Genomic DNA, 12,044 nt, shown 5'->3' on the forward strand with positions numbered 1-12,044 from the left:
AAATGTAGAAATATCATCAGGATTTAGTATAAACAGTCAGTTTTATGAGAATGCATGCAAAATATGTCTTTACTAACAATTTTTCATCCGAGTTTGAAAATTAAAATGACTTTTTGTGCTTCGCGTCTGCCTGTGTGGATCAATCGGACCGCGCACTGGACTCACAATCCAGAGGCGGACGCAAAAATGCTAAGTGTTAATATAGGTATTCGGTGCCCTCTCTCCGTGCCCATACCTTCACACTTAGCAGACCCGGGAGGCGGAGTCTTGTCGCAAAAAGAACGATACACGCCTGTGGATCCGTTGACGAAACCGCAAGGTTTAAGTGGGCCACATTATAAGGTGTTACGTCGATTCCGTTTTTTTGTTGTACTTCGAATCCCGGACACTGTTAAAAGCTGATTCGAAATCCGGACTTGCACACACAAAAAGAGATGTTTCTTGAAAATTTGGTGTAAACAAACAGACAACACCAATACTGCTACACTCACAGAGCCCACGCAGTAGTATTAGTGAAGAGCCCACGATAAACAACACTGAAAATACGCCACCCTTTTTTTCCAAGTGCCCAAACACTTGAATGATTCAATTAATCCGCATCTTAGATCTAATTTGTTTGTGTTTAAATTTCAATCCAATCCATTATTAAATTCAAGTGTTTTAGCGATTGACTTTTTGGTATTTTTTGACACCTTATTTTCATTTGGGTGGCTCAAACTTTTCAAGTGTTTTGCTCATGAATTTTCCCCACTGTGCTGAACTATTCAAAGTAATGAGCAAAACACTTGAAATTGATCTTGTTTTGATTTGAAATCCAGTTTCGTGACAGCTTCGTCGGAATTTGCTTCGTTTCCTCATTTGAAAGTTTTGGAGGTCCGGTGTGTTCGTTTTTCGCAGACCGCTTGAGTTCGCTGCCGCCATGTTCCAGTCCAGAAAATTGCCTGCCCGGTTTGTGACCGCGAAGATGAGCATCACCATAAGGCTGTGTCCTCGGGCTCGGGCTCCGTATGGCCAGCGGAAGGGCTTGGTCTCCCGGGCAGTAGCCAACTTTGATGATAAGGTTCCTTTCCGGACCCATTTGGTGAGTGGGGAGAGATTTTTTTTTGGGTTTTGTTTTGATTTTTGGATGTATTTTGTATGATTCACAGGAAGGATGCGAGAGAGCTGCAGATGCCGTACCAGGTAGGCGGTGCCAGTGATAAACAAGATTTGGATGCATTCAACTCAGGGGCCATGATATGCGTCATTCGACTGGTCAAGGCACAGTTTGATTCGAACCACCGCGGTTCTGCATCAACAAGAAGATTCCCCATGGGGCCTCCATCTCCGCCGGCACCGGTGCTTCACTCGCCGACGCTGAGAAACCTCCCAGGAAGTAGTGGTGGCGAACAAACCGATCCCGACCAGGAAGAAAAAAATAACAAAATTTGTACACGCCATGTTGATAGAAAATAAAAAAAAAAACATTTCATTTCGCTACATCTTCCTTACATAAAAACAAATCGAAATCCATTTCTATTACATGCAAACATGCATTGATTAAAGATAGAAAAGCCATTTAAAACCAATAAATATAATATAGTATTTCATGTGACACAACACGTCAAATTCAAGTGTTTTGCTATTGAATTGACAGCTAATTTTGTTGCCCAAAATTCAAGTGTTTTGCGATTGGTTTTTAAGTGCACTGTATAGCAGGGTCAGATCAAGGGTAGAACACTTGATTTAAAAGGGTCATTTTTGTTCAGTGAACGTGGGCTCTTCACTAATACTACTACGTGGGCTCTTCGAGGTTTTGGTGACTGTCAAACGTTCTAGCCATTTACAGTGGTGCCAGGGGGTTGAGAAAGAGAGAGACAGGAAAGATGAATGACATTTAAAGGGGAGCGTCCACGAAATGCGTGACGCGGGGATGTTCATAAAAACCGTTACATAATATAACATCCTCCCTTTCCTAACAAAAAGTAAATTGTAAATTTTTAAAGGTTTGATGGAAATAAATAAATAAAAGCTTTTTCTCTCTCGAGGACTCCCGTTCGCTGTCTGCTCAAAACTGACGAATTCGAGCATGGGGCGTTCAACTCCTGGGTTCCTTACGCGGCTACGCTGGGTGCCAGCATCTTGCTCGGCAACCAACACACGGCAGATCTTGAATCAGGTGCTGATGGTTTCTCCGCTTGGCCACCACGACGAAAAGCACGGACTCGGTTGATCTCCAACACTGGCTCTTCCCACAGAGACGAAGATTCAGACACGGTGTCGCAAAACTGTACAAGCTTCAGTATCTTGCACACTCTCGCTGATAGCAAGGGAATGTGCGATCCATTCACTACCTGGAGAAGAAGCTTGTATTTGCGGCCCTCGCGCCGACAGGGGACAACGATCGCACCGAGGACAGGAATCTCTGCTCCACTGAAGTTTTTGAGGCGGCAGTCGGACGGTAGTAGCTTTGGTCTGGCACATCCGGTCATCGTTGTTACCCAAGTGTAACCCACGAGACTTGTGTTTGCACCAGTGTCCATGTTTGCCACTTACCGTCGACGTAGAAATCCAGCTCCGCCGTCACATGGCCTCCAAGTTCTGGCGAGTTCTCGATCTTGCCGATCACTGCGCTTGCTTCACTGCCGCTGCTCGACTCGTTGCTGTCCGACTCCTCACTGTGATCTTCCAGAGAATCTCGAACCTTGTGCACGTTCCGCTTGCTCTTTGATCGTTTTCGCCGATCCGACTTGCACACTCTTTCAAAATGGTTCTTTCGGCCACAGTGGTTACACCTCTTACCAAAAGCAGGGCAGACTCCTTTCTCAAATTCATGCCAATCGCCGCAGAACTTGCACTCCTTCTTCTTCCGGATCTTCTTGACATCATCACACGTCCGGCCTACGACCTGGCCGTAGGTTACAACGAGTTCCTCTGCGCGGCACATGTCGACGGCCGCATCTTCCTTCAGGTCCTGCATGCCCAGCATCCTGGTCCGGAGATTTGGCCACTTGTTCGATGTGACGATCTTGAACCGCAGCATTTCTTTCTCCAGAGCTCCGAACTGGCATGACTTCGATAGAACCTTCAGCTTCCTCAGGTAGTCGTCGATTTTTTCGTCTGGATCTTGCGAAAGGCCAAAAAAATTGCATTTCCATAAAAATGAATTCCCACTTCATTTTGCTGGAGACGCATGATACGTCAGGCTTGATTAATGCTTTCCGAGTGTTTTATTGCGCGTATTCCCGAGAAAGACACGCGGCAAACCAGCCTTGAAACGACGCGCCGCACTTTCGGCAAATGCGTGCTGTCAAATCCCATACTGCGCGTTTTGTTTTTGTTGATCTTCTTCTTCGAATCGCCTGGCATTGTTGCCAGGTATGGTTTATATTGCACCAAAAGTGTAGAAAATCGCTGGCAACAATTTCTTTGGCATATTCTGAAATGTCGCGCGGCGTGTACCTTTGAAAGCAACGGACAATATCACCTTCCGTCTGTGAGGAAGGTCGAAAGTTTAACGATTTGGCATAGGGACGTGGCGTTACATCGTGCTGCCACCTGGTTTTTTTAAGCGCAAGAGTGTAAAAGTGCTGAGTCATCGTCTAAAAATAGACGGCGTCCTATCTCGCCCAGCAAAATGAAGTCGATAAAGTAGTCAGTTTCGATGAGAAAAAGTGGAAAATGTGGTCTAAAAATAGCGACGCCATCCCCCTATTCTGCTACGCTGACGTGATGTTAACAGTTGGATTTTTGCCACAGAAACTGTAGACTAGAAAAAAATATCACGCGATCCTGCCAGGAGTCGAACCTGGAATCTTCTGATCCGTAGTCAGACGCGTTATCCATTGCGCCACAGGACCTTGATATTTAGGTGAGGATAGATTAGAAGTTGGTTGTGAACGCGTTGATGTAGTTTCAACAAAATTTTCAAAGTTTTGATCATTTTTGGAAAAACATTAAAAAAAATCAAAAATATGAAAAATAAAGCAATAAAATTTACCCGATCCGATCTTCTGACGCACAGCGATCCTCACCCGTGTAGCCAGAACGCAGAATCCCGAAAAAGAAGTCCGCACTCTTCCCGAGACTCGTCGAGAACGTGCGCGCGTCGCTTCTGCGTCCCATTCTCTCGAAAACAAAAATCGGCCTGGCGCGCATAGAACCTTCTTCTCCCCGGGGGATATGACCTCCGGCGGGTTCTGCCGGCCCGGTACTGTTCGGTGTTGGAATATTGATTGGAACAAACTTTTTGCGAGCCGCATTTTCCCCTCATACCGGCCGACCGACGACGATTCTTCCCGAGTTTTGACGACCGCGGCCAGAAGATCGTCGGCCGGCCGGCCGGCAAAGAGTTCGTTCACTGGCGGCGGCGATCGCAGTAGTCCGCGGGTGATCTCGAGTTCAACGTCAACGGGCGCGCGGCCAACGACACTCTTGCAGGCAGGCCACCAAACTTTGGTTGCAAACGCACCAGGGTGGCAGGACAGCTTGTGGTAGTTCTGCGATGGATCCGACAAAAAACCAAAATCGAGGATCATCTCCGCGCACGATCGCGCATCCTGACCTACCAGAACAAATTAGCGGTTGGAATCGCTCTAAAAATTAGGTAATATGTTTTAAAGCAAACAGCAGGTCATGACTCCAAGGAAGCTACAATATCTGTGAGGTCCCTCCCCAAGAAGAGGATGCGCGAGAGGCTGAGTCAAGTGAAAACTAAGTCAACTTAGGTATCGGGAGAGCAGCCAAATCGGAGGTAGATCGGCGCCCCAGGCCATTCGGACACTGGCTCAAAAAGTGACCGACGACTTAAGTCATGGACGCAGGACCCGGTTTGCCGGGCCCACCTGCAAAGAGGAATCGATTTTTTGCCTCGAATGGAGCGGGAGCGCAGCAGTTGGCGGAGCGCGGATGGACGACTTGAACATGGGTAGAAAGGCGGTTGCGTGGTTGGTTTTGGATGCGGGTCGGGTTTCATTTTAGGGTGATGTTGACAGTATGTATTTATGTTGGTGAAGAGCAGAGGACAAAGCTGGAACAACATGAGAAAAGATCAGATTAGCATTATAACAGTTTGTGAAATAATTTGCTGCCTCTGAAACTTTTTGAAATTGTTCGAAATGTGCAACAAAAGCTGGCCTACACGGAGAAAAAAGAGTTCCCAAAAATCGTGAACAATGGGACGTACCATCCAATTTGAACATTCTGTTCGTGATTCTCATTTTCATGAACGCATGTTCACGATTTTTGGAACTCTTTTTTCTCCGTGTGCCCAGCTACTTTTTGTCTCGTACTTGTGCTTCCTTTTCAAATGTTGTTCCAGCACAGGTATTTCCAGGTTCCAGGTATACTATTTCTTGACCCTGAATTCAGAACCAAAATTGACCAGTCATTGCCTCAAGAGTGAAAGACTCCATCTACGACCTTGAAACTAAGTGACTACGAGAGCGTTATTTTATTTATTTAGCAAATTTTAGGATTTTTTGGAATAGGTGCACGGAAAAATTCCTGTGTCAATCAAATTAAATTTCCCGCAATCCGTAGTTTTGAAGTCATTTCTTTTTTATATGTTTAAGAAGACAAAAATTCGCAACTTATGAGCTATCAAGAAACACGGACAAATTAAACGCCGTGTAATGATGAAAAATCAGTTTTTAAAGTTATGTGGAATTTTTACTGGAAAAGTTGTTTTTTATAGTTAAAAAGCCTAATTTATTGCAAAAATATGAATATTTTTGATTTTTTTTAAAGTAGTGTTCGTCTTTGACCATTTCTAAAAATTTGGTTATCAAATAACTTAAAAAATGCCTATTAATTTTGATTTTCGAAGCATTCAAAACCGAACAGTTAGGGGAAGGTGGGGCAAGAGGAACAATCGCTCGTACGGCCGTAATTTTTGCAATTTTGATTACACTCAACCCCCGGTGGTTGGTCACTTTTTCGTTTGACACTTTTTTAGTTTGTATCCCGTTAGTTGGTCAAAGTCAAACTAAAAAGTGACGAACTGTCACTTTTTACACGGCGCTCACGCACACTATCAAAACAAGCGTTTGGTAGTTTGTGTGAACTCCGTGTAAAAAGGGTGTCAAACTAAAAAGTGACCCCGTTCGTTTGACAACAGTTGGTGTCAAACCAACGGGGTTTGAGTGTATTTCCAGTTTGAGGTATTGTTGCTAGCAATGCAATTAGCTGATTCTACTACCACATAACCACCAGAACGACGTAAACGCCACGGGGCCTAAGATTTAATGAAGTTTTTTTTTCAAAACCTTTGTTTTCTTATAATATTTGGAAAGTACAAAAAAAGGCTTAGAGTTCGTTTTAAGGCTCATTTTATCAAAATGCTATTTTTCCTAGATCAGTAGGGTCCCTACCAATGACATGCACCTATTACAAAGTATGATTTAACTTTTGGTTATTTTTGTTGAGAGCTTTTAAAAAATCTTGTTCAGGTGGGGCAAGTGTACCATATGGATTTTTAGTATGGAAAAAATACGAATTGCTGCAACAACATATTTTATTAGGAAATAAATACATGAAAGTACTAAAAAACTGATAAACAATTGTTAAAAAATGTGCATGCAAAATATAGTGATATTATGAAAATTTACTATTTATCATCTTAGTAATTTTTTTTTCGATAAAACGATAAATTTTTAGTAAAATATTATTATTTAATTTAAAAATGGAAGAAACCTTTCAAATACATCCTAATCTGATGTATCTAAGTGATAATAATTCAATTGTTAAAAAATTAAATGTTTTTTCATGCATTGTTCCTCTTGCCCCAACGGGTTGTTCTTCTTGCCCAACTAGTTGAGTAGAACGTACGGAAAATCACAAATTTTAAAATCAATTTTTTACATTAAAAAAGGATTTTTTCAAAACTTGTACTAACAAAGTCTTAGTCAAGACCTAGAATAAGATGATTATAATAAAAAGCGACAGATTTTTTTAACTTTTTGATGGTTTATAACGAGCATTTCCTTAGCTTGTTACAATTGCCCCACTTTCCCCTAAACGATTCAGTAATTTGAATTTTACTGAATTCTCAGTTAACTAATATTTGTCACTTTGACAGATGATTTACTGAAATTTCAGTAAAATGGTTGTCATAACAACTGAAATTTCAGCAAAAGAAACGTCAAATTATTTTGCTGAAAATTCAGTAATTTTCTTGTGGCAGTTTGACAGATCATTTGCTGAAGATTCAGCAATCGTTGCTGGTATTTCAGCTATCAAAATTTGATTTTGCTTGTCATTAAAAATACTGTTCATTTATTTTATCAATCGTCCAAACCTTAAAAACAGGTGGTTAGCAACGAGGCATTTGTTGTTAACATTTTTCTTATCTTTGTTTCACAATACAAATTTAAAAAAATCATTTGAAAGAGGATTTTCACTCGGCAGAATCCAAACAATAAGTCAGAAGTGATATTTCAGTTTGACAGATATGCAGTTATTGATTTTTCAGTAATGTTTTTGTTTATTACCGAATTTCAGCAAATGCAATGATTACTGAATCGCATTCAGTTACTTATTGTACTGAAATGGCAACTCAAAATTTGCTGTGTATAATTTTCAAAAGCCATTCAAAAGCTTACATGTCAGCCAACCTATGCTAAAAATTTCATTCAATTCGGTTGAAAACCGAGCGAACGCCAGCCGTTTCAATTTTTAGTGAGGTTTGAGAACTCAACCAATATCGTATGCATTGGTACCGGTCACATGCCATCCAAATTAATTAGAAGTAATTAAGAGTTCTATCATGAAACTTTGTATCATTTTAGAAACAAAAATATTATAAAAACAACAATCAAAAAAGATATCAAAACTAGCATTAGATGAAAAGTAAATATTAGTATTTTGGAGAGGGATAAAACAAAAATTAAATAAGATTACAACTAATCAACAAATCAAGTGTTTACACGCAAGTAATTAATCAATAAACGACCCTAACCAAACCACCATCGGGCGCCCCCAAAAGTGCACAGACAGAAAAATCAATGCGCGTGTCTTTGCAAATAACAGGAATCAATGCGAGGCGAGGAGAAGAAATATACTTCAATTTCATCGAACACAAACGTGCACACACACACCCAGTTCACGTGCGACTGAGTCAGTTCGGCCAGACATTGAACCGACTTCTATCTCTTTATCAGAAAACCGTACATTGAGCGTTAATTTGAGGGGGATGTTATCGATGGAAGTTCGGGGAAGGACTGCGTTTTTTCAGCTACAAAGTTCCTAAAAAGGGGAAAATGTGACGTTTACAGAAGATTCCCACCCAACAAATTTCAATTTTCAACCCCCGTTTTTCAACCGCTAACAAGCGTGAACGATCGATAATCCAACACCCAATGACAGTTGCAACGCGACGAGGGGTCAGACGGTGGGAAGGTACACCCTCGCCACGTGGATGGCAGCGCAATTTCGCCTGCGCGGACATATTATCGATCGCAGTAGCCGTCACGTGGAGTTTCTGCTCTGCTCTCTCACTTTTGGAAGTGCAACTGTCAAACACTCTTCTTCCCTCTCTTGAAAGGGGAAATTCTGGAGGGGAAATCGGTATTGATCTAGTGTCGAACCCCTCTCAGTTAAATTTTTTCGATGGAATGAGTTCGATTCCATATGTTTGGAAAATTTTAAATTAATTGGTTTGATTTTTTTTTCAAATATTGTTAAAACATGAGCTATTTCAAAAACCAAAATAAAATTCATAGACGACCCCTCCGCCCTCCAACTGACGGCCAGTAGATCTCCACTCCACCGAGTGTTTACAAACAATGCCGGCAAGTTGCTGCAGCAGCACCAGACAGCGCTGGGTTGGGTTATCGAGCTTCTTCGGCTTTTCGATCAATAATTTGGTCGCGCATGGCCACTGGACCCCCCGGTGCCGCCTGCCGGGGCTGGTGCCCTGTTCCGGCAAAATCAAATATTGGTTTCCCTAGCCGATTCGGTTGGGGCGCTCCCAAGTACGGTGCGAGAGGCCCCTTCCCCAATTCGATCGATGGCCACCGGTAGGGTCGTTCAAGTTTTAGAAAAAAAAATTTGACGGACATTGAGTGAGATTTTTGTTCAACAAAGGTTGCAATATGGCTTTAAAAAGGTTTCCGTACCTAATAATACCTTTATAAAACAAATAGATTTTAACAGATTGACAGATTGACAGATTGACAGATTGACAGATTGACAGATTGACAGATTGACAGATTGACAGATTGACAGATTGACAGATTGACAGATTGACAGATTGACAGATTGACAGATTGACAGATTGCAATTTCCTCTTGTAGTCAAGTAGGCAATTAAATTGTGAAGTCCGTAAAAGAAGTGCCAAGTAACGTTCCACAACACCCTAACGCACCGTCTCCCCCTTAAATCAAACAGACCAGATTAAAATTTAGCTAGACGACGACAAAAGTCACACTCTGTTTGTCTGCCAAGGGGTAGGGCGCGCGTATCGAAAATTCAATACTTTTGATTCCGGCACAGACAGGAGAGCAAACTGGTAGAGGTATGTCAGCGTCCCATGCCAGAACCATTACAAGTATTGACTTTTTCCCCTTTTTGATTGAAATTATCACCTTTCTAACCTCAAACTGATGAGTTGATCACGATCTTCATCAAACACCCCAGAAAACAAAAACAACAAGATTTGAGTGCTAAAAAAAACAAACAATCAACAGGTGGATTTTCGAAGTTCGAAAAGCAAGCCTCGGCGTTGGCTTGGCAACCCAGAAGTGGGTTTCGGGCTCCCTACGTCGATTTTTCTAATCGATTGCCGAGTTGGGGAGCACCACTGAGCTTTCCTCGAGTCGGAGGTTTTTCCTCGGTCGATTCGCTCGATAAAGCTTCTTTCCCAACTGCTGTGTGGGAAAAGTGGGAAACTTGGAGCCAGGTGGGAAAGTTGTTCGAAAACTTTTCATCGATTGTTGGTAACGATTGCCATGGAAACTGCTCGATTTGTGGGCTGTTTTGGGGGGTATTATTATTGTGAGTTTCGTTCATGACATATTGTTGGAATCAAATTAAATAAATTAATTTAAAAAAAATGTAAGAAATTATCATCTGGGTATTGTGATACCAAAAAAAAAGTTTTAAAGAAAAAATCGAATTTCAATCGATTTTACCAGAAAGTGTCCATGTTATCTGCGCATGCGCAAAAATGTTGTCAAGTTTTTGTTTTGTTTTAAATTGAGAGAAATAAACAAAGTTTTACCAGACACTATGTCTGTCAAGAAAAAAAAACAAGAAACAAAAAACAAGAAACAAGAAACAAGAAACAAGAAACAAGAAACAAGAAACAAGAAACAAGAAACAAGAAACAAGAAACAAGAAACAAGAAACAAGAAACAAGAAACAAGAAACAAGAAACAAGAAACAAGAAACAAGAAACAAGAAACAAGAAACAAGAAACAAGAAACAAGAAACAAGAAACAAGAAACAAGAAACAAGAAACAAGAAACAAGAAACAAGAAACAAGAAACAAGAAACAAGAAACAAGAAACAAGAAACAAGAAACAAGAAACAAGAAACAAGAAACAAGAAACAAGAAACAAGAAACAAGAAACAAGAAACAAGAAACAAGAAACAAGAAACAAGAAACAAGAAACAAGAAACAAGAAACAAGAAACAAGAAACAAGAAACAAGAAACAAGAAACAAGAAACAAGAAACAAGAAACAAGAAACAAGAAACAAGAAACAAGAAACAAGAAACAAGAAACAAGAAACAAGAAACAAGAAACAAGAAACAAGAAACAAGAAACAAGAAACAAGAAACAAGAAACAAGAAACAAGAAACAAGAAACAAGAAACAAGAAACAAGAAACAAGAAACAAGAAACAAGAAACAAGAAACAAGAAACAAGAAACAAGAAACAAGAAACAAGAAACAAGAAACAAGAAACAAGAAACAAGAAACAAGAAACAAGAAACAAGAAACAAGAAACAAGAAACAAGAAACAAGAAACAAGAAACAAGAAACAAGAAACAAGAAACAAGAAACAAGAAACAAGAAACAAGAAACAAGAAACAAGAAACAAGAAACAAGAAACAAGAAACAAGAAACAAGAAACAAGAAACAAGAAACAAGAAACAAGAAACAAGAAACAAGAAACAAGAAACAAGAAACAAGAAACAAGAAACAAGAAACAAGAAACAAGAAACAAGAAACAAGAAACAAGAAACAAGAAACAAGAAACAAGAAACAAGAAACAAGAAACAAGAAACAAGAAACAAGAAACAAGAAACAAGAAACAAGAAACAAGAAACAAGAAACAAGAAACAAGAAACAAGAAACAAGAAACAAGAAACAAGAAACAAGAAACAAGAAACAAGAAACAAGAAACAAGAAACAAGAAACAAGAAACAAGAAACAAGAAACAAGAAACAAGAAACAAGAAACAAGAAACAAGAAACAAGAAACGATTGCCTCCCCACACCGAACACAACTGCAGAGACTGTTGCTTTGGCCCCGTCCGGGGGGAGCAACTAATCACGGCACTCGCGCGCGCAGCAAGTGCTCCCCACCGCGGTTGCAAGTACTAGGAGACCAAGTTATTGGAGCTCTTCTTCAAGCCGTTGGCTCCACTTGACTCCGTGGAGGGCGGGGGCATCTCCAACAATGGCCGCACCCGTGAAATCCCGGAAAAGTGTGCGCAGAGTTGCCGAACCCATCCCAACTTTGTACGCGGAGCGAAGGAATTCCCGCGGGAAGCGTTACGAGGGTTCTTGCCGTTTTTTTTTTGGTGTTCGGGGCCAACGCGATGGAGCAGGTCTTCGAACCCGCCGAGGAGGTCAACGCTTTCTGCCGAAACGATGAAGCGGGAAGAAGGAGCAGGGCATAGAAAATCGAAAAATCGAACCTGTTGCAGGAAGAGCCGGGCAAAACAAGGAGAACATCAGGTGGAGGTAGAGTAGGCGTTGCGTTGCCTGGGCAGATGGGGTTTTGCCGATAACCGAACGATGATGGGGAAGCGATGCGGGCACGTTATCGAGTATCGAAGCAAGCGTTGATGTGTCGGCTCTCCGGCGAAGAAGCACCCAACCGAAGCAGGCCTGCCACC

General features: G+C 41.3%; 1 protein-coding gene, 1 non-coding gene and 1 pseudogene across 3 annotated transcripts; 1 reads left to right on the forward strand and 2 right to left on the reverse strand.

Annotated features, from left to right (window-relative positions):
• Nucleotides 1-542: 542 nt before the first annotated feature.
• On the forward strand, nucleotides 543-1,744 carry LOC120427977 (puff-specific protein Bx42-like). Of its 2 annotated transcripts, XR_005607019.2 has the most exons (3): nucleotides 545-769; nucleotides 819-1,081; nucleotides 1,149-1,744. XR_005607019.2 is itself a non-coding variant. In XM_039592933.2 (2 exons), the coding sequence occupies exons 1-2, from the start codon at nucleotides 1,053-1,055 to the stop codon at nucleotides 1,453-1,455; spliced, it is 336 nt and encodes a 111-aa protein (XP_039448867.1). In that variant the 5' UTR covers nucleotides 543-1,052; the 3' UTR covers nucleotides 1,456-1,744. The 2 variants fall into 2 exon arrangements, 1 of the variants encoding a protein (XP_039448867.1); XM_039592933.2 differs by having other exon boundaries at nucleotides 543-1,081.
• A 357-nt stretch (nucleotides 1,745-2,101) lies between these two features.
• The window catches only part of LOC120427974 (uncharacterized), a 70,296-nt pseudogene continuing 60,353 nt past the window's right edge, over nucleotides 2,102-12,044 (reverse strand).
• On the reverse strand, nucleotides 3,767-3,839 carry Trnar-acg (transfer RNA arginine (anticodon ACG)). Its single transcript has one exon. It is a non-coding gene; the product is annotated as a tRNA-Arg (tRNA).

This window comes from Culex pipiens, chromosome 1 (genome assembly GCF_016801865.2).
Source record: "Culex pipiens pallens isolate TS chromosome 1, TS_CPP_V2, whole genome shotgun sequence".
Classification (NCBI taxonomy): Eukaryota; Metazoa; Arthropoda; class Insecta; order Diptera; family Culicidae; genus Culex; species Culex pipiens.